The sequence below is a fragment of the Chanos chanos genome, chromosome 15 (assembly GCF_902362185.1).
Source record: "Chanos chanos chromosome 15, fChaCha1.1, whole genome shotgun sequence".
In the NCBI taxonomy this organism is placed as follows: Eukaryota; Metazoa; Chordata; class Actinopteri; order Gonorynchiformes; family Chanidae; genus Chanos; species Chanos chanos.
This window is the reverse complement of record NC_044509.1, coordinates 18,957,793-18,979,105: the sequence shown is the minus strand read 5'-3', so window position 1 is coordinate 18,979,105 and position 21,313 is coordinate 18,957,793. Positions and strand designations below refer to the sequence as shown.

Below are 21,313 nucleotides of genomic sequence, written 5' to 3'. Positions count from 1 at the left end.
TGGTCTACTGTTAAAAGGACATCTGAAATTTACGAGCACAACCCAGAAAGCAAATCGACATTGAAAAAAATATTGATTTTCTATCTGAATCATCCTTATGGTTGAGATTGAAATCTCAATACACCACAATGTACCACACTACACCACACTATACCACACTGTACCACACTGTACCACACTACACCACACTATACCACACTACACAACATTGTGCCACACTTTACCACACAACACCACACTGCACCACACTGTACCAGACTACACCACACTACACCACACTGTACCACATTGTACCACATAACACTACAGTACCACATGATACCACATTCCAGATAACATCACATAAACTTCACAAATTCTTCATCACAGAACATGGCATACAAACTGTTTTGAAATACTTTTAATGCTTTTTGGTCTTATTTCCTAATATGAACACTGATGAACAATAAATAAAATCCAAGGCATGATATATCAGCTAATTTCACATCTTTCTATTGAGTTGCCTTTTTTCTCCGTTTAGTTTGGGTTTTCTCAGCCTTCGCAGATCTTTTTTGCCCTGGTTTTTTTTGCAAGCTTGGTTACGTTGGGAATCACCAAATGGCCGTCACTGGAGGGTAGAGATTGCTTGTTTTTCATTCATTTAATTTTCATAAATTTGGTAAACAACTGTTCTCTCTCCATTTCAGTTGGACTGTAATTTAGTAATCAAATCAGGCAATTTTTGAGGTTTCCAACTAAAAGTCAGTTTGATGACATGATTCATTGCCTCACAATTGTTGTTGGTCCAGCCATTGGTTATTATTTTTTACATCTAACACCTTATGTTTTATCAGAGGAACCAATTTTTTTAAAATATTGTAGGAATTCTGGACACTGTGTTTCTATAACATTTTCTATTTCCAACACTTTTTCCAAGATTTTGACAGTGCTAGCAGAGTATGCTATTGACCAGAATCAAGCAGTAACAGATACAGCAGAAATGACCTGATAGTTTTCACCCAGCTGGAGACTTCATTTTGAAACCCACTACAACTGCTGACCACACTAATTATAAACAAAGACAGAGGTCTAGTCAATACAGAGCATTTTGTGGTCATGGAAAGTCTTAACGGAAAGGAAGACAATTTGTAACAATTCTTCTTACTTAATATCTAAGAGGAAAAGCATGAACACAAAAGAAAGGTACGGGCAGATCCGATATCTGTTTGGGCTTACCAAAATGCCTGAAAGCAACAAAGAAAAACAGAAAATCTCTCTCTTTGGCTCACCATAACTCGAGTAAAAAATGTTGCCGTGTAAACCATCATGTATTAATATGAATCAAATTAAATCGAGCATAACAGAAAGCAAGTGCCGGGAGACCGACACTTACACACAAGCAAAATACAAGATTATAAATTATTCCCAGAGCCCAATGTCCAAACAGTCCCACAGTTCATAAAAGAGCCTGAATAGTCCACACATGCAGTTCCCATACGAAAGCAAAGTCTTCTAGTAATGAGCTAAAGCGTGACGCCACAGTCTATAAATGAACAAACAAACAAAGAACAACAACAAAAAACCACGCAACCTCACCACTTCGTCCCGTTTAGAAAAGGGGGTCTTCAACTTGCAGTTCTCCTGTCCACGTGCTCAATGAACAGGTAAACGTCACTTCCCTTCCTTCCCTTTTAATCATGTAGAGATGGAGCGCATTTAGGCCACGCTCACGGCGTGGGCGAAGACAAGGCTGCATTTTCCATTGATTTGCATTGCACAGGTCTCTTTACTGTCTTAAAACTAAAATCGCAGCCATGCTACAAAGCTGTTCCCTAGTGGGTTGCACGCTAATGGCAGTGCCAGTAATGTGTAATACTAGGCTTACAGTTAGAATTGAGCATATGATCTTACATGACAATATGACAAGTTCATGTGACATTGATTCAGACTGATAGAGAACATCGAGGGTAATGGTAATAGTAGTGCTAATAATATGTAATGGTGCAGCTATGCTTGAGCATTTTGATGACTGCCTTTTTAAAGGTGAGGAGAAGGAGTCCTGCTCCTCTCCAGCAGAGCAACGGTCAGGAGAGACGTGGTGGTAAGAGCCTGGGGTCATTGACCGCATATGCCAGACAGGGCTACCCACAGTTCAGTGCAGTGGCCCAAGAGTAACTGGCCTTCCATGTCTTTCTGCAGGCCCTCGCTGTGTCAGCATGTTCAACTCTCTGCTCTGAGGTCACTGGTGGAGGCGCTGGCTGAAGCAAAGAGGGCAGAGGCTGTGCTTTTCCCTCATGGCATAGCAATGTCCTCTCATATGTCCCAACCCTCACTGTAACAGGTTGAGCAAAATGACAAGGACAGCTGCAGTGATGACGAGAGAAAATGCCAGGTCAACTCAGCTGCATCCAGGGCCACACAACAGCGACTCCCAAGGAGATAGCGAATTATTCAATAACATTAAAATACAGAGGCTTAGTATTAGGCCTTGAAGCAAGTGCATGTGATACAGACTACTGTGATAAATTCCTGCATTTCCCTTGTACTTGTGTGGTGTACCAGTAACCACAGATGTCATTAGTTCAGAGACACTGAACTAACTTACAGGAATTGGTGGTCAAATAACTTACCTCCTCAGTGATTAACATAGTGATATGTATAATCTGGTCAGTAAGCTACATTATAATGCTTATTTTGATTTGATGTACAATCTTTACTTCTACTTGGCTCTGTTCTGTGCTCTCAACAGATCAACAGATCTACATTCCAAAGTTGTGCCACTTGCAGCGCGGGCATCCCAGTTTGCCCTATGAGCGCTGGGATAGGCTCCAGCACCCTCCGCGACCCTCACCAGTATAAGCAGCTTAGATAATGAGTGAGTGAGTTTTAACAGTTCAGTCAGTGAAATTACACTGAGCCCCCTCTCCCTCTCTTGCACCATCCCTGCCCTTTTGGTCTCAAATTTATGTTTAACTGTTTTTTACAGAACCATGAACAGGGTATAGCCACAACTTTGTAAGGCAGAGTTGTGGCATTACATTTACATTTAACACTGTGCGACTCTGCTTCCGGTTTGTTCCTGTGCGACTCTGCAGCTGCCTTACGCATGAACTGCCTAATTTAAATACCAACGCCTAATTTAATACCAATTAAATCTCCGACTAAGGTACGTGAAACTTTCACTATGGCAAATACTTAGCCTGTTCAGTGTGTCGAGTGCAGGATGTTTAGCTATTCTTCCTCCGTCATTAATAATAGCTCTGTTTGTGCTAAATGTGCATTAGTTAGCTCCCTGACGGAGAAGATTGTAGCATTAGAGATGCGCATCCAGATGCTAGAGAGGCTTAGTGAGAGTGAAAATAGCCTAGTTCCTGTAAAAGAAAATCTGGATGGCTCAGGAAGAGTTAGCAACTCCCCGACTCCGGCACTAGAGCCCTCACAGCGGGGCGAATGGGTGACGACTTGGCGGCATAAGTGCAAAGCCAAAGCTAACGCTAAGGCTAGCCCACGAGAGACACACCACTCCCCGCTTCACGTGTCAAACAGGTTTGCCCTCCTCAGTGAAACACCCGCTGAGAATCCTGAACGAGCTCTGGTTATAGGAGATTCCATTCTACGGCACGTGAAATTAGCTAGACCTTTAGGGGCACCAGCAGCCTTAGTTAGCTGTATACCGGGAGCCAGGGCGCCAGACATAACAAGTAATCTTAAAGTGTTAAGTAAGCACAGGTTTTCAAAGATAGTTTTTCATGTAGGAGCTAACTAATGATATACGCCTTCGTCAGTCAGAGACTACTAAAAGTAATATCGTAGAGTGTAAATTAGCAAAGGCGATGTCCGATGCAGTAATATGCTCTGGCCTCATCCTAATCCGGCGAGGCGATGTAGCTTACAGCAGGTTATGGTCGCTGAACTGCTGGATGTCCAGGTGGTGTTCTGACAATAATGTGGGCTTTATAGACAATTGGAATAGTTTTTAGGGCAAGGCTGGCCTCTTAGGGCGGGACGGTGTCCATCCCACTCGGGAAGGTGCTGCTCTCATTTCTTGTAACATAGCGCATAGTCTCAGAACAGTTAATCCGTGACAATCCAGAGCCAAGGCCAGGGAGCAGGCAAAAAGGCTAAACCGACCATCTGCTAGTTGCACAGAGTCGTCACCCAGGTTAAACTATATAGAGACTGTGTCTGTTCCCCGACCTATACGAAAATGTAGAAACACTCAGAGAATTTGTTCTAGTAACCTAATTAACATAGATTTAAATCATACTGAATGTACCACCAGCACCTTCGATCTAAAGCTAGGACTTTTAAATATTAGATCTCTTACACCTAAAGCGCTTATTGTCAATGAAATTATTACTGATCAGGAGTTTAATGTACTGTGTTTAACAGAAACGTGGATCAAACCAAATGAGTATGTCGCATTAAATAAAGCTAGTCCTCCCGGATACAGTTATATACACCAGCCTCATGTAACTAGCAGAGGAGGAGGCGTTGCAGTTATTTATAATGATAATCTAGGCATCATACAAAAACCTCTACATAAATTCAATGGGTTTGAAGTTCTTTATACAAACATAACATATGTAGCCACAAAAAATAAGTCTACCCAGTCTATCACACTAATTATTATCTATAGACCCCCTGGGCCGTATTCTGAATTCCTCTGTGAATTTGCAGATTTTATCTCAAACCTTGTTATTTCTTTAGACAAAGCTCTAATTGTCGGAGACTTTAACATTCATTTTGATATCCCACAGGACCCTCTGAGAACAGCGTTCGTGTCCATTCTAGATTCAGTAGGGATTAATCAGACGGTCATAGGGCCCACTCATAATGGTGGCCACACCCTCGATCTTATACTAACACTCGGATTAAATGTAGGAAGTATAGTCACATTTCTACAATCTGAAGCCATCTCAGATCATTATCTTATCTCATTCAAAATGTTTCTTAGTAATAATATATGCACCTCGCCACGCTATCATAATAAACGTACGTTTACGCCAGCTACTACGCAGGATTTTATCAATAATCTCCCAGAGTTATCAACTTTGATTGGAACACTGTCACACCCCACAGAACTTGATCAGGCAACTGAATCTTTAGAGTTAACATTCCACAACACCTTAGGTAATGCGACCCCACATAAAAGGAAAATAATCAGAGAGAAAAAACTAGCTCCCTGGTATGATGAGCACATACGCACCTTAAAACCTACCACTCGAAAATTAGAACGTAAATGGCACCAAACTAAATTGGTAGTATTCCAGTTAGCATGGAAGGAGAGCCTCCTGAGCTATAGAAAAGCTCTTAGTGCCGCTAGATCAATGTATCTTTCCACCCTAATAGAAGACAACAAAAATAATCCTAGATTTTTATTTAATATCGTATCAAAACTAACTGGGAATAAGAGCACCTCGGAAACAGGCACACCATCAATATACAGTGGTGACGCATTCATGAATTTTTTCAACAGCAAAATTGAAAATATCAGGCAAACAATCCAGGCTATAAATTTTAAACCAGATAATTTGATCACTAACACTGTAGATAACAATATAACTATATCAGATCAGCGATTAGAATGTTTTACTCCCCTTCAGCCTAAATCTTTTAAACTAGCAGTTATCAAACCCCTAATTAAAAAACCTGACCTTGACCCCTGTTCGTTGTCCAACTACAGGCCAATATCTAACCTCCCCTTTATCTCCAAGATCCTAGAAAGGGCTGTAGCAGCAGTTATGCTCATACCTACATAAGAATAACATCCATGAAACGTATCAGTCAGGATTTAGGCCTCATCACAGCACAGAGACAGCACTGGTTAAAGTTGCAAATGACCTATTACTGGCCTCTGATCAGGGTTGTGTCTCCTTGCTTGTGTTGTTTGACCTCAGTGCAGCCTTTGACATCATTGATCATACCATTCTCTTTGATAGACTAGAAAATGTTGTTGGAGTTAAGGGAACGGCCCTCATGGCTTAGGTCCTACTTGACTGATCGTTATCAGTTTGTTGATGTAAATGGTGAGTCCTCTGCACATACTGAGGTAAAGTTTGGAGTCCCGCAAGGTTATGTTTTAGGCCCACTGTTTTTCTCTTTATATATGCTACCTTTAGGTAATATTATTCGTAAACACGGTATTAGCTTCCACTGCTATGCTGATGACACACAGTTGTATGTCTCAGCGAAGCCAGACGAGAGACACCAGCTTAACAAAATTGAGGAATGTCTAAAGGATATTAGGCACTGGATGCTTACTAACTTCCTCTCACTCAACTCTGAAAAAGCAGAGGGTTCTCGGGCATAGAATGTTTGGTGAACTGGGATGTTTGGATGCTGTCGCCCCCCCACTCTAACATGTTCACTCAGGTTTGTTGACTGCGGAGTGGGTGACCGCCTTGTGTCCCAGAGTGCCATCATGTCCGTATCACCTTCTAGCTCTCCCTTTTAACTATGCTGTACTAGCTAGTCTTGCTGGAGTCTTTGCCTTCACTCGGCACACAATGTATATTTACCTTAACCATTATGTGGAAATGAACATCTAACAATGTGTGTGTCTCTCTCTCTCTCTTTTTCTTTCTCTCTCTCTCTCTCTCTGTCGAGCCACAAATTCTACTCCTGAGACACCAGTGATCCTGACTCCTCCTGCCCTGTGGACCGATCAATCCTGGTGTTATCATCTTTCATCCCCCTGTCAGCCTCCTGTCTGCATCGCCATCCCCTTTGTTCATGCCCCAATTTACTTTCAACTGTAACTGCCCACGTGGGCGGCACCTATTGCACACCTGTCTGGCCAAGGAGGGGTCTCTCTCTGTGGTCCTTCTCAAAATTTCTCCCATTTTCCCATTTCCCTTTTGGGTTTTTGGGGAGTTTATTCTTGCCCGCCATGAGGATTAAGTCAGGGGGTGCCGTCATATTTTGATTTGACTGTTGTGGCCTGTAAAGCCCTTTGAGACTGTAAGCAGTGATACTGGCCTCTAAATAAACTTGAACTTGAACTTGAACTTAAATGTATTGTAAAATTAAAAGTGATGATACATCTATTACTACATACACCTTTCTGCCTCTGAAGAAATGTATACAGTGGATATTGGCTGCTATTTAAGACTACATCCAGTTTATTCCTGATTCTATCTATTTTGCCCTTATCCTCCGTTGAAATACTGCCCCAATCAAGGAACTGCCAAGTGTCAGTATCCTACATACTAATGTAGATACAATTGCAATCCTAACACAGGGACACCAAAAGATGTATGTGTGATAGGATTTATAAATCAGTGTCATAAATCAGTCTCATATAATTTATTAACCATTAATTTGGGTGTTCAATATTTTGTTAATTAAACAACTAAGATTAATGGGATAAGCTAGCTGTAACACTGTGCTACAGTCTTAGAGAGTATTGCAGTACTAATGTACTACAATTACACTACTAAGTCCATAACACTCATGAACAACCAGGTTAATGAAGGTAATTTGGAGTGCTTTGATGGCAGGACAACAGTTTATTTCAAAGATACTATTTATTAACATAATCAATACTACTTGGCAAACTAATACTGATATGGTACAATCAATAATCAGCAGCAAATAGAATGATCAAAGGGTAAATGGTAACAAAATGGTGATGAGCCTATGTACAATTTTCAGTGTAGGACTGAATGAGTGTTAGACCAGAGATGCGTGAGTGCGTGTGTGTGTGTGTGTGTGTGTGAGAGAGAGAGGGAGAGAGAGTGCGCGCGTGTGTGTGGGCGTGTGCCCAGCTGTGCACCGAAGAGAGAGGGAGGAGCGAGGGAGAGAGGCTATGCGCAGGTGCACAGGCAAGAGGTATGTGTGGTATGAGGATGTAGTGCGCAAGCGTGTGTGCTAGGCACCAACTAGAGTGGGGATGGGCAACGAGAAGCGCATGTGTGCGAGAGAACGAAGAATCTCTAACTTGAGAGCTAGTCTCAAGTAAGTAGGCCCTAAACTCAACAACTCTACCCAACCCTTAAGTCACGCTGCAATCCCAATGTTGGAGGTGTGAAATCAGGAAAAGGGAGTTAGAGAGAGGGAGAACGCATGCCAGATCTATCCTTCATAAGAAAATAATGAACAGCTAAAAACCGCATTGTACATGAAATACAGTGTGTACATTTAAATCATAAAAGAATTCAAATAACACTTTCTTCACGTTAACTGCATATAATCTTAATACTAAAGTGTGCCCAGATGCCAGCCTTACGTTGAAACGCTCATTGCGTGGCGACCAAAGATGCGTCTTTGGTGGCCTGATGAGCAGTACGATTCGCAGGTCCAGGGAGAAGTTCCTTTCCTTGTCACTTGAAGATCTTCGGGGCTCCGTTGCTCATCCGATGATATTTAATGGTTCTTGATTTAGTTCGTCGACGTTTAAAGAAATGAAAAGGGATCCGGTCGCCTTTTCTTCCGTTGAATACTGTGTGCGTTACAGTGTAACTAGCCGGTTGAAGTTAAAGTTGCAACTGCGCGAGAGAAAGTACATTAAACTTTGGCTGTACAACTATCTCGCTTCATTGTTACTCTGTTCTTTTCTTCGGCAGAGAAACAGTGTCTCTTTCTCCAGGTATGATCACTCGCCTGAGAGATCAAATACCAGGGAGTAACGGAGTCTCTGTATGAAGAACACTCGTTAGAGACACCCTGCTAGCGAGCTGCTGCTTGAGCGAACCGCTGCTAGGGAGTTGCAGAATTGAAGAGCTGGAAAGAGAGAGAGTTTGGAATTTTCCGCTGTTTTATGGCGAAAATTGCGTCATCACTGTATCTGGTATCTGGCTCCATTGCCGTATCCAATACTGTTACAGTGAAATCTGAGAGGATGGGTACAGATTACCCATGCGGCCGAGCAGGGAATTATGGGTAAATATGGTCTACGGGCCTGACAACAACTACACTAAGCTACTGAAAAGTATGTACATCATTTTAGTGATGAAATCATAATGTCTATCCAGAATAACTTCAGAATGGAATAAGAAAGTGGTAAGGAGGCTGAGAGAGGGAGGAAGAAGTAGTAGAGGCTAGCTGGCAAAATTAGGCTCAACAGCAAAATTCCATGGTAGGCTTTTGTATTTCTGGTTATGCAACACCACAGTGTAGCCTTGTCACTAATAACCATTTCATTTTAACATTTTAAACGACTTGACCCAAGCTGTGTTTAGAGCATTGCAGGAAATTTTACAGAAATCAGTGTCTGTACACAGGCCATTTTTACTTGTCTGCTCTCCTTGTGTTTCATTGTAACTTCATTTTCATTTCCATTTCAGACTATTCTATTCATGGAGGGACAGTGGAAAGGAATGAAAGTTAGGAAGGTTAGTCAGAAATAAAAAAGAAGGCAGATGTGACTCCGATGAGGTCTTTCATATGTTTAACAAAATGTGTGCCCTGATCATTATAGGTATTACGAAATAATTTGAAATTGAAATATTGTGAGAGCATCACTTATAATGTGGTACTTACTTAGATCTGCACTTACTAACTGCAGTTAATTGGCTTCACACCTAAACACTGTGCAGTGACAATAAAGTGTCGTTTTATCTAATTTAATGTAATTTTGGCTAAATATGGAATGTCAAAATATGGAATAAAGCAGGTAGAGTCCCTTCTTCATTAAAAATGAAATTAACTGTAGTCTTTTAAAGATGTTTGGGGCATATCCTGTGATGTTTCCTGTCACGCCTTAAATCAGTCCTCTCATGTTTTACAGGTGCTTGCTGAAGAATTCAAGCATGAATTGTTTATTGTAGAATATATTATAACGTATAATAAAAATTCTATGAATTAACCTTGCTGATTGCTATAATGATACAGCAACAGGGAGTGGAACAGGAAATGGAAGGTTGGACTTAGCTTAGGAAACCAGATGAGTGATTTCTGAACTGGCCACTGCTTGACATACCATGACATTTTACACAAACTCTGGTCGTCTTTCATATATGTCAAAGACGAATTTAGAAGGATAACCACCATGAGTCTGCCGTCAACATTCATGGACAAGTCTGACCACTGAATACCACAACTGTTAAGTGTTTTCAAAATAACTCAGAAACTGAAAAGACTCAATGAGTATTTACCTCATTATCTAATTGCATAAGCATTCATTTTCAGTAACTTGTTTTGTTGTGTCATGACAGAGTAACACCACTGAGAGCAAAAGAGACACAGTGACCCAAGGCCTCATCACATACCTAAGAGAGAAGGTAGAGGACCTGATGAAAGAATACAGTGTAAGAAACACTAGTGTAGGAGCCAAGTTTCAGTTTGAATTTATTTTCCTTGAGAGACACTTGTATTTTGATTTAGATTCACTTGCCTTTGGTTCAAGACTTTTATTTCGACATTTGTCACATACCCCAAAAGGTTAAGATGGCGTCTTCCATATGCCCAAGTAGAGCTTCACAGTTTAGACATAAGAAGACGATGATGAACAAACAGTTCTTACCGCTTTTCCACTTGCTGCTTCTCCGCTTCTACACTTCACGTTTAACACTCAACCCTTCCAGCAAATTTGATTTAACAGCTATATCACCTGCCTGCATACCTGTCTGTTTGCCGACCTACCCCTTTGCCTTCTTGCCTGCTTGCCTGCTCACCTCTCTCTGACCACCGGCTGAACACGGGTATGACTCGCAGCCGGTTACAGTATATATCAGAAAGCGCGTAACAACTAACAGCGTCTAATATTGGATTTGATTTCTGGTCATTACATAAGTATAAAACTCTTTTTGTTTTTGGGCTACAGCCATTTGAAGTGGAGTTTTTGGAACTGCATGTACACTCGCGTACTCAATTGATGGTTCTGGATCCAAAGTAGTTTCCTTTTTATTTTCTTGCTTCTCATTCCCGCATTGAGTTTGTTTCTCACAGTAATCTCCCCTCACTACTTTTCCGCCTTTATTATTCTTCTCTTTCTTTTCCATTTTTTCTCGGCTTTTTTCTCAGTAACTTGTGCCTTTTTCTTTCCGAGTTTCTCTTTGTCCGAAAGTTCCACGCTTTTCTTCTGACTCTTGTCCTTTACCTCTGATTCCACAGGCAAAGTAGAACTAGAGTTACTGCTTTTCTTGATAGAGAGATTTATCGGGCCCTAGAAGCCATCTGTGTTTTCATGCTGTTCATTTGCTTCCACGACCTCTTGGATCCCGCCCAGCGTCTGGTGAGCATTTCCAGCGTTAGCACTGTCATCAGCTTCAGGTTTCTTCACACGCAGTTTGACCTTTGATACATCCATAGTGATCTCGGAGCAGTCCGGGTGTCTGGATTTGATGTGGTACTGTAAGTTGCACTTTTTGGACGCGGCCTACTTGCACACTGGACAAAGGAACTGGTGTGGGTTGATGTGGAGCTCAACCTGCTTTTTAAAGTTGCTGCAGTCAGCTGTCTTGTACTGGCAGTAGGGGCAGCTTATGGGCTTCGGCCCATTTTGGACCTGTCTGGCACGGCGTGTCACTTCGTGCTGGTTGGCTGCCAAGTAGCTGCAGCTGTCACATTTGAAAGGCCTCTCACCTGAATGTGTCCTCATGTGTCTGGTCAGATGAGTCTTCTGAGAACTGGAATACTCACAATATGGGCACTGGAAAGGCCGTTCACCTGTGTGGGTGCGAATATGCTGAATGTAGTTGTTTTTCCGATCTGACAAGTAACAACACTGGTTGCAGGTGAAGAGCTTGCTGGGAAAGTGGTTTCTCAGATTTCTTCCAGTGGTATTGGCTGACTGTAGTATAAGGGCATATGGTGCATTTGTACACTCTTTGGTCGTCGCCCTCCTTACTGTGGTGTTTAAGATGAGCCATGAAGTGGTCATAGTGGTTGGTGTTGTAACCAAAGCACTCGCAACGAATCACCCCTTTGGTGTTGCCTAAAACTTCTCCGCTTTCAGATGCTGATCCCTTCTGGGATGTCTGTGCCGAGTGACTGCTTTGATCCTCCTCAGATTCAGCTGCTTTATTCACCACGATCAGTTTCTTGGCGCTGTGGACACAGATGTGGTGCACAAACTCTTCAAACTCTGCTTGGTAGTTGCAGGGCTTACAGTGAAAAGGTTTCTTCTCCTTGGGTGGCTCCACGACAATGACCTGGTTCCGTTTGCGTTTTCCCAGCGGCATGGGATTGGATGGACTCTCCTCTGAGGGCTTGGGCTGATCCTGTGCCCTTTCCTCTTCACCAAGCTTGACGCCCCTCTCCTCCTCTGCCTCTGTGACCTGGGAATTCTCCAGGGTTTAATGACAACAAATAGGGCGGTGACAACTAGAAACAGTAGTGCAGTAGTAGCAGAGCAAGTAGCTGTACAACGTACAGGGAATAAAATAAATATAATGTACAAAGTATATTAAAGCAGGTAAAAAAAATATGAATGTTGAATATAAATGTAAAATGTGAAAAGTGAAATAGACAGATGACAAAACATTTTAAGTAATACAGTAATAATGATAATATAATGGGGGGGGGGCAGTGTTCGTGTCAGCAGGGGTCAGGGGGCTTATTGATCAGAGAAACCGTTAAGTTAATAAAAATAAATAAATAAAAAAATTCCAGAAACGGCTACATATACATCAAAGGCAACTGCTATCACTGTCACATGCAATTACCACAAAATGTAGTGGTTTCTGAAACACAGATGTATGATTTAGCCTACTTCAAAGCACTGGAGGCAAACATCTGTGAGACCTCACATGTCTTGGTTCTGACCCTGCTGATTAGAAAATGGGATGCAGTTTGGATCACATTTCCCCTGGAGGTTGCATGTTTTTTTGTTGTCGTTCTTTGTTTGTTCATTTATAGACTGTGGCGTCATGCTTTAGCTCATTACTAGAGGACTTTGCTTACGTATGGGAACTGCATGTGTGGAGTCTGACATTGGGCTCTGGGAATAATTCATAATCTTGTATTTTGCTTGTTTGTAAGTGTCGGCCTCCTGGTGCTTGCTTTCTGTAATGCTCATCCAAGCCGGACGCGATTTAATTTAATTCATGTTAATACATGATGGTTTACGGCAACATTTTTTACTCGAGTTATGGTGAGCCAAAGAGAGAGATTTTCTTTTTCTTTGTTGCTTTCAAGCATTTTGGTAAGCCCAAACAGAAAAATGCTCTGTAACTGCTCATGGATCAGGTATGGATCAGGTAAATCCTAGCCAGTTTTATTTGGCTACTAATAGCATATGGAAACTCCTCAATATTGTTTGATTCCTGTATATAGTTCACCATGTGTCTTAAATTCTTTGTTCATCACAAGGCTCTGAAAATAGTTCCAATAATTTGTGTTTTCAGATTCCTCCGGATTAATGTGGCCACAGTCTTATAGTTTCACTGTGTGAATAGTGTTGCGTTTTGAAGTGAGGAATTGTTCGCCCCACAGCAGGTAGTTCTTCTCCTTTATCTGATAACCGGTGTTTACTCGCGATCCAGCCTGAATGGTGTATTAAGTCAAATTTACTTCAATATTGCGAGAAGTGTATTTAACTAGCTGGCTAAGGTCAGCGGAACAGCTAACATTTTGGGGTTTTTTTTTAAGAAAATGATGGAAATACCATTTGTTTTTGTCCGGAATGGAAGAAATAATTTACAGATTAATCGATTATCATTTTTTGTTTTTGCAGACCCACATCAATCGCCTCCATGAAAGGTATGTACCTACGTAAATCCATGTGCTGATGTGTATACTGTATGTATCTGCATGTCCCCAAATTGTTTGTTTTATGTTTGTAGCTCAAATGAATTAATCCCATACTCTATAAACCAGTTATAGACAGTTCCTTTAGAGGGCGCACTTCCAAAAAAAAAGCAGCACAGTATACATGCAGGAGTCATTCAATCGATCCAGTCAATTTTTATTTCATAATTCACAATAACTCTGTGTTAGAGCAACGTGCAGAGTAACTTTTCCCACATCTGCATTTGTTGAGCGAACTCCGGTGAGTTGTTTCTTTTCTTATGCTATGCTAGAAAATTCGCTAGTCATGTTTAGCTGGGTATTGGTATATGTAGTTAAGTGAATGATAGACCTGGGGACTAAATTCGTTGCGTATAAAGGAGTTTTTGGGGGGACAAAAAATAACAGTAGTGTTGTATGATTGTGTGAACTTGTGTGAGGCTTATAATCTGTATGCGTGTGTGTGCTAGTGCGTCGTGTGATCGGATGTATGCTAGTGTAACAGATCCTTTTGAATGTGTAGTTCGATACCCTCCTCTCAATTTTACACTGTATGTGAATTTTTTTTGTTATGAAAAAATCCAGATTTTTTTAAATGTACGCTGCAATGTGAATTTATGTGAGGAGTTCCTGTCGTCAGGCGCCTTCCATCAGCTAAGAGACTCAGGCAGCTAGTGCATTGCTACTTTATCTTTTTTTTCCACACATGACCACATATACATTTCCACATACACTTGGACTTGTGCCTACAGCAAAGAAGCCTACCCGGGTAGCAACGGGTGAAGATGAACTGTTTAGTGCAGCTGCCTCACTGAAGAGGATTGCTGCCTTCAGCAGCGCCAGAGATATGACTACGTGGAAGGTGTTTGTCCCGTCCTGTACCTGAGCCGGAAGCTCCTCTGAAATCCGAAATCATTTTGCATTCTTAACATGTTTAAAAGGCTAATAATTCCGAGAGGGCATGCCTCCTAGTTTAAGCACTAGGGAAAAACATGATGTATTCAGTATGAGATTTCTGGCGAACGGTTGCATGTGGACAGCTGAAAACTGGTATTCACATAGTTATACTAGTTCTAAGAAATTTGAGTTCCTGTTTTGGGTTGTGTTTTAAGAATAGTCAGTGCTTACAATAGGAATGTTTTGCATGTGCAGACCCGGACCGCCTGCGCAAACAGGTTTTAAAGAATTAAACATTTTTGAAATTTCATTCCGGATCCAGGTATATGTTCTCCTAAAATGCATCAGAGCAATGCACAGGCTTGATGTTTTGCACGTCATCAATATAATCCTTACCAACAACCTGCTCCCTGTCATAACTTATTCATCTGGACCTAGTCTGTAAATATGTGTGTGTGTGTGTGTGTGCATGTTTCAAGGTAACAAATTGTTGAATGCAGTGCTGTCCCCCAAATGTAACCTTATCCACATCCCAACCAACCAATCCTTCAAGGGTGATTCAGAATGGACCACCGCACAGTCACATTCGATGTCGGACTCCCAAGCCTGAAAAAGATTTACTTTGATGTCTTGGTATCTGTCCAAGGCCTCGCACCATTTAAATAAACCGTCTATCTTCTTGAAAACCGCGTGTAGAGCGGTCATGTCCTTCCAAAGAAATATAACTTTCAGGCCGCGCATAATCCTCTCAATATCTATATGTTCAACCCCTTTCATAATTGTGTATTCGCTACAACACATATAAATGTTTGGTGTTACGCTATTCCACACCGCACTGTAGATACGATCCAGACCAGGGACTTCAAGGTCTCTCCACACTTTGTTTCTAAACAAACGCCAGTCTTTAGCAGGGAATGATATGTGTGTCACGTCCTCCGTAAACGTTCCCCCAGATTCGATAGTGTACAGCTTCACCGAACGTGCGACTTTGTCAAACACATATCCGCCAACACGTCCGTCAGACAACGGCCATTCGTATTCCAACTTTTCCTTCTCATTCTGAAGAAAATGAATTAAACTCTCAGATCTCTTCTTCTTTCTTGGTGCTAATGCGTTTTCGTCGTTAGCATAAGCAGCGGTAATTGTGCTGAGAGGTACTCTCTTTACACTATTCGCCACCGTAGATGGTGACATGTTTAATCAGATCACGAGATAGACTTTGTCGTGTACACAAGGACATGAACGGAACGATCACCCCCGGTCAAAGACGTTTATATTCAACAGCGCCAACCAACACATATCCTGACAACCCTCTTGTCAACCACATCCGTCCCTGTCACTCAACACGCCTGTAGCGATATACTACTACTGTGTCTCTTTTGCTCTCAGTGGTGTTAGTCTGTCATGAGACCACAAAAGAAGTTACTGAAAATGAAAGCTTATGCAATTAGATAATGAGTATTTACCTCATAGAGTCTTTTCAGTTTGAGTTATTTTGACACCTGCAGCACCTCCTTTCTTTTTGAAAACACTTAACAGTTGTGGTGTTCAGTGGTCAGACTTGTCCATGAATGTTGACTGCAGACTCATGGTGGTTATCCTTCTAAATTCTTCCTTGACATGTGTGAAAGACAGCCAGAGTAAGCTTAGAAGGGGGCGAGACAGAGAATGACATGAAGCAACTATAGTTCTTTTACAACAATGCTGCAGACGTAACTTAACAGAGAGTGCCAGGCCACGGATGCCAATTTGATTTTCCAGGCGCTTTAACAATATGGTGTGATCGACTGTGTCGAATGCTGCGCTCAGATCGAGAAGAATAAGTATTGAGGTATCACCAGCATCCATGGCTAGTAATACATCATTAGTCACGTTAGTTAATGCGGTTTCAGTGGAATGAAAACGCCTAAAGCCTGACTGAAACACTTCAAAGAGGCTGTTGGAGGACATATATGCGATGAGTTGCGCAGCGACCATTTTTTCGAGTTTTAGAAAGAAACGGGAGATTAGAGATTGGTCTATAATTATTCAAGCTGTCTGGGTCGAGGTTAGGTCTTTTAAGTAGGGGGCTAATCACGGCTGTTTTAAAAGCAGAGGGTAGAACGCCCGACTTAATTGACAAATTTAAAAGGTTGAGGATTGTAGGGCCGAGGATCGAGAAAAGTTCTACGTAAAGTTTAGGAGGTAGGGGATTGAGCAGGGAAGAGGCTGGTTTAGCGGAGTGCACCAGTTTGGAGAGCGCGTCTAGGGAGGCTCAAATTGGGTTAGAGTGTGCACATCCTGATTAGGCTCTGGGGCAGCGATGGGGAGTATACCGGCGCATTGATTTTGTTGACTGTTTTGAATATCACAATGGATTAAGTCTATTTTTTGTAAGAAAAAACTGACAAAGTCGCATGCGGTAATAGAACTGGATTGAGGGGAGTGATTCTGGGTCAATTTTGATACTGTATCAAATAGAAATCTCGGGTTGTTTTTATTGAGATTAATTATTCTTGAGTAATAGGCAGATTTGGCCGTGGAGAGGGCGCATTTATAGGGTATTAAGCTATCATGCCAGGCGAGGCGGAAGACCTCCAGTTTAGTGGCGCCCCAGTTTCGTTCAAATCTTCTGCATGCTTGCTTCAATACACGTGTATCGTTATTAAACCAGGGTGTTATTTGTTTACGCCTATTTTTTAGCGTTAATGATGCTACCGTATCTAAAGCATTGCGGAGGGTACAGTTTATAGTATCTGTCAGATCGTTCAAAGACCCTTGTTGATCATCGAGAGCTGATTTACTCAGCTTGTGTGTGTTGAGTGTTTTCGCCAGTAAATAGTTGCTGTCACTTTAACACTAGTATACGACAGTAGCAACCGCATTCCGGTAGGGTTAGGAAGCTATCATACAAACGCACTAGCGGGAGAACACGCAGGTCCAGAGGGGCTGTGCGAAGGCAGAGCATACATCGGTGGAGTTGTGTGGTCCTCGCCTGAGCTTTGCTATCACTTAAACTGTGCGATATTCTCTCGCTAGATGGACTGCCTGTCTTCAGTAGTCCTGGACTCTTCGACACGCTGAGGAGAGGAGCGGACGGAATTGTACTGGTCACCCCACCGGAACAACTTCAGTATTACACAATTTTTTTTTCCCCACATAGAGCTCTATGCAATATATTTTTTTGGGTACCCCTTTTTTTTTTGGTTGCTTCGTTTTGTTTCCTTTTCTTCTCAAATTTCTGTTTGAACTGAAGTGCGGTGATAAGGACACCCAGATTTGGCAAAGGAACCATTTCTTCAGATGAGAGACCTTTATGAATGTCACGGCCCTCTGGGCTTTGCCCCTTTTCCCCCAGGCCGTGGTATTGGTTCTTTTGTGTTCCCTTCATAGGCATGCTGGTGGTGTGGCAGGACGCAATCAGCCCAATTGGGTACACCGGCACGCAGTTGTACCCAGGTTTAAAAGCTCTGCCCCTCCACCTCTCCCTGCCCCTCCTCTCCTTTCTTTTTGTTCATTTTAGGTTGCCAGGGCGGACGTTCATTTTGGAGGTGGCCGGTCGGACCGACGTGTTTTCGTTTACTGAACTTCTTTTGGAACCCCTGATGACTCTCATTCGTTTTCTTTTGTATTGATTAAATAAATTTTGTTTGTTAAGCCTGATCCGCATTCTCTCCCCCCTCATTTATTGTTGCACTCACCTTGTGGGCGTAACAATTGGGGGCTCGTCTAAAGCTAGACTTCTTATTTTTGTAATTAGATGTGGCGTCTGTTTTTGCAGTTAGTGCGTTTTGAATTTTCCGCTTACTCAATTTTACGTCGTTGATACCACTACATCGAAGAAATATCTTTGTGTAGTTGGGCTTCTGATTTTGGTAAGTGCGTTGCACTTTTTTTTGTAAGGGGGGCGGAGTGAGCGCGGATTTCGGAAGCGGGCAATTTAGAATTGAATAATTGAATTGAATTGATTGGCGTTCGGCTTAATTGAGTTCGGTAGCGAGAGTAATTTTGAGTTTTGCGCTACTTACCTGGTTTATAATAACTGAGTTTTCTAATTTACTTGAATTTTTACAGTGGATCTGCCAGCGCCTGACGTTTTTGGAAGTAAAATTCTCCCCATGGTAGGTGAAGAACGTGTCCTTGGATGCGTTGTTTTTTGTTTTAGTTTGTTGTTTTTTGGGCGGTAAAGGGCTTAGTAGCGGTTGTCTCGGGGGCACGTCCGAAGTTTGGGGGGACTGCTTATTAATGGGCAGTTTTCTCAAGCTTACGGGATTTAGTGCATAATTACCTGGCCCTAAACTGTCTGAAGATCAGGGTCAACGTTAGTTAGGTAGCTTTTTGGTGTTAGTGAGGGTCGGGGAAGTTTTATTTTGTTAATTACAAATTGGAATATACTTCTTTGTGTGAATTCATTTGTTTGAATTGACCGTCGTTATTATAAATTGAAGCATTTAAGTTTTCAGTTTTGGATTAAATTTCCATGACCTAGGATATGGCGTCCCAGCCTGTTGAAGGTTTCATTCAGGCTCCGTCTGAAGAGTTGCTGGATGTGTTGACGCGCGAACAACTTTTAGAAGTTGCGGCGCATTATGAAATTGGTGTGTCTGCGTTACAGAAGAGATCAAAAGAGGGGATTAAGGGTATCGTTAGGTCTGCGTTGGAGGATAAGGAAGTTTTGCCACCTAAATCCATTCTCGAGCCGCCACTTATTGCGAGTAGTCTTACTTTTGAGCAGCAAAGAGAATTACTCTTAATACAACGCCAAACAGAAATCGAAAAAAGACGTCTGGAACAAGAAACTGAGGCTGGTCGGCAGAGTCTAGAGAGACAACGAATTCAAATTGAGCAACAACGTTTAGATTTAATTAAGGAGGGCAAACTTTTGAGTCATACGTCGTTTGGATCCGATCTGTCTTCATCCAAATTAAATATCGCCAATAGTTTGCGTTTAGTTCCACCGTTTAGCAAGTCAGATGTGGATACGTTTTTCAATTTGTTTGAGAGGATTGCTGATGCCCATGCTTGGACGGACCTTGAACGGACATTGCTCCTTCAATGTGTGTTGATTGGCAAAGCACAACAGGCCTATTCCTCACTGTCGGTTGCGGACAGCCAAGTGTACGAGCGCGTTAAGTTGACGGTGCTGAAGGCTTACGAGTTGGTGCCTGAAGCTTACCGCCAACGCTTTCGCGGTCTGCGTAAGAAACATAGTCAAACACACGTTGAGTTTGTGAGAGACCTGACTTTACAATTTAATCGTTGGTGTACGTCCATAAAAGTTCAGACATTAGACGATTTGATTAACTTGGTTTTATTAGAGCAATATAAAAATACGCTTCCTGAAAATGTTGTCACATTCATTGTAGAGCGTTATGTTCAAACCACTTCTCAGGCAGCGGTGCTGGCTGATGAGTGGGAGCTTACGCACAGGTTCCGTTTAGGTGAGGCTAGAGTCAGGGGCGATAGGGGTAATTTGCGTCCTCGCCCTAATAATTCCAATGTCCATCCGAGTCAAGAGAGTATAGGTAAAGGTTCGTCACCCGTGTATGACTTAACCTGCAATTACTGTTTGGGAAAGGGCCATTGGAAATCGGATTGTCCAGTTCTCAAAGCAAAGAATGCAGGCGCCAAACTTCGTAGTTCTCCCGTGAAGCCCGCGGCTTTGGCTACTCCGGTGTCTGTTAATTTGGTCAATCTCATTGAAACGTCCTCAGTAACCTCTGCGTGTGTGGCAGACCGCGAGGTGATGTTTGAACCTTTCATTTCTCAAGGCTTTGTGTCGCTTATTGGCAGTAACAACGCAGTGCCGGTGAGAGTTCTGAGAGACACCGGAGCCTCTGAGTCGTTTATTTTGGAGTCTGTGTTGCCGTTCTCTTCAGAGTCGTATACAGGAGATTCTCTGTTAATCCGTGGAATAGGGTTGAACACATTGTCCGTACCACTGCATAAAGTAACCCTTGTATGTGATCTTGTGCAGGGCAACGTGGAGCTTGGAGTGCGGCCTGCTCTGCCGATTGATGGTGTATCACTTATTCTAGGTGACAACTTGGCTGGTGGACGTGTCTGGCTGGACAAGTCTCCCCCTCTGGTGGTTGCTGACGCGCCCTCCCTGGTTAGCGGCACCGATGAGTGTGCGCGGCAGTACCCCGAGGTGTTTACTGCATGTGCTGTGACTTGTTCTGCCAGTAAAAAGATGGAACCCACACAGGTAGAACCGATGAAGTCTGAAAAGCGTTTCCTCCTTGATTACCCGTTGTCCGTTTCTCGCAGTGAGCTGTCAAAAGAACAACGGGGTGATGAGACGCTTAAGTCTTTGTTTGAACAGGTTGTTGTCACTGACGATATTCGGAACAGGGCTAGGGGTTATTACATTAAAGATGGGGTGTTGCTGAGAAAATGGGTACCTCATGCCAGTTGTTTTGTTGGTGATCCTATTGTCCAGGTGGTGGTGCCGGTGAAGTTTCGACCGTTGGTACTACAAACTGCCCACGACAATCTTGCTGGTCATGCTGGAGTAAAGAAAACGTACGATCGGATTCTCAGGTACTTTTACTGGCCTCGAGTTAAAAAAGACGTTGCCAGTTTCGTTAAGACATGCAATACGTGCCAGCTTATCGGCAAACCAAATCTGGCACTAAAGCCTGCCCCACTGCGCCCTATTCCGTCCGAGTGCCAACCATTCGAACACTTAATCATTGATTGCGTTGGTCCTCTCCCTCGTTCGAAGGCTGGTAGCGAGTACCTTCTCACTGTGATGTGTCAGGTTACTCGCTACCCTGCAGCCTAC

At 42.5% G+C, this 21,313-nt stretch overlaps 1 protein-coding gene across 1 annotated transcript; it reads right to left on the bottom strand.

The window, feature by feature from the left end:
- Positions 1-11,086: 11,086 nt before the first annotated feature.
- Positions 11,087-15,741, bottom strand: LOC115828359 (RE1-silencing transcription factor-like). Its single transcript, XM_030792315.1, is given in 5 exon segments — positions 11,087-11,690; positions 11,692-12,200; positions 14,416-14,549; positions 15,384-15,606; positions 15,706-15,741. Coding segments are annotated over 5 exon segments (1,506 nt in total).
- Positions 15,742-21,313: the final 5,572 nt, after the last annotated feature.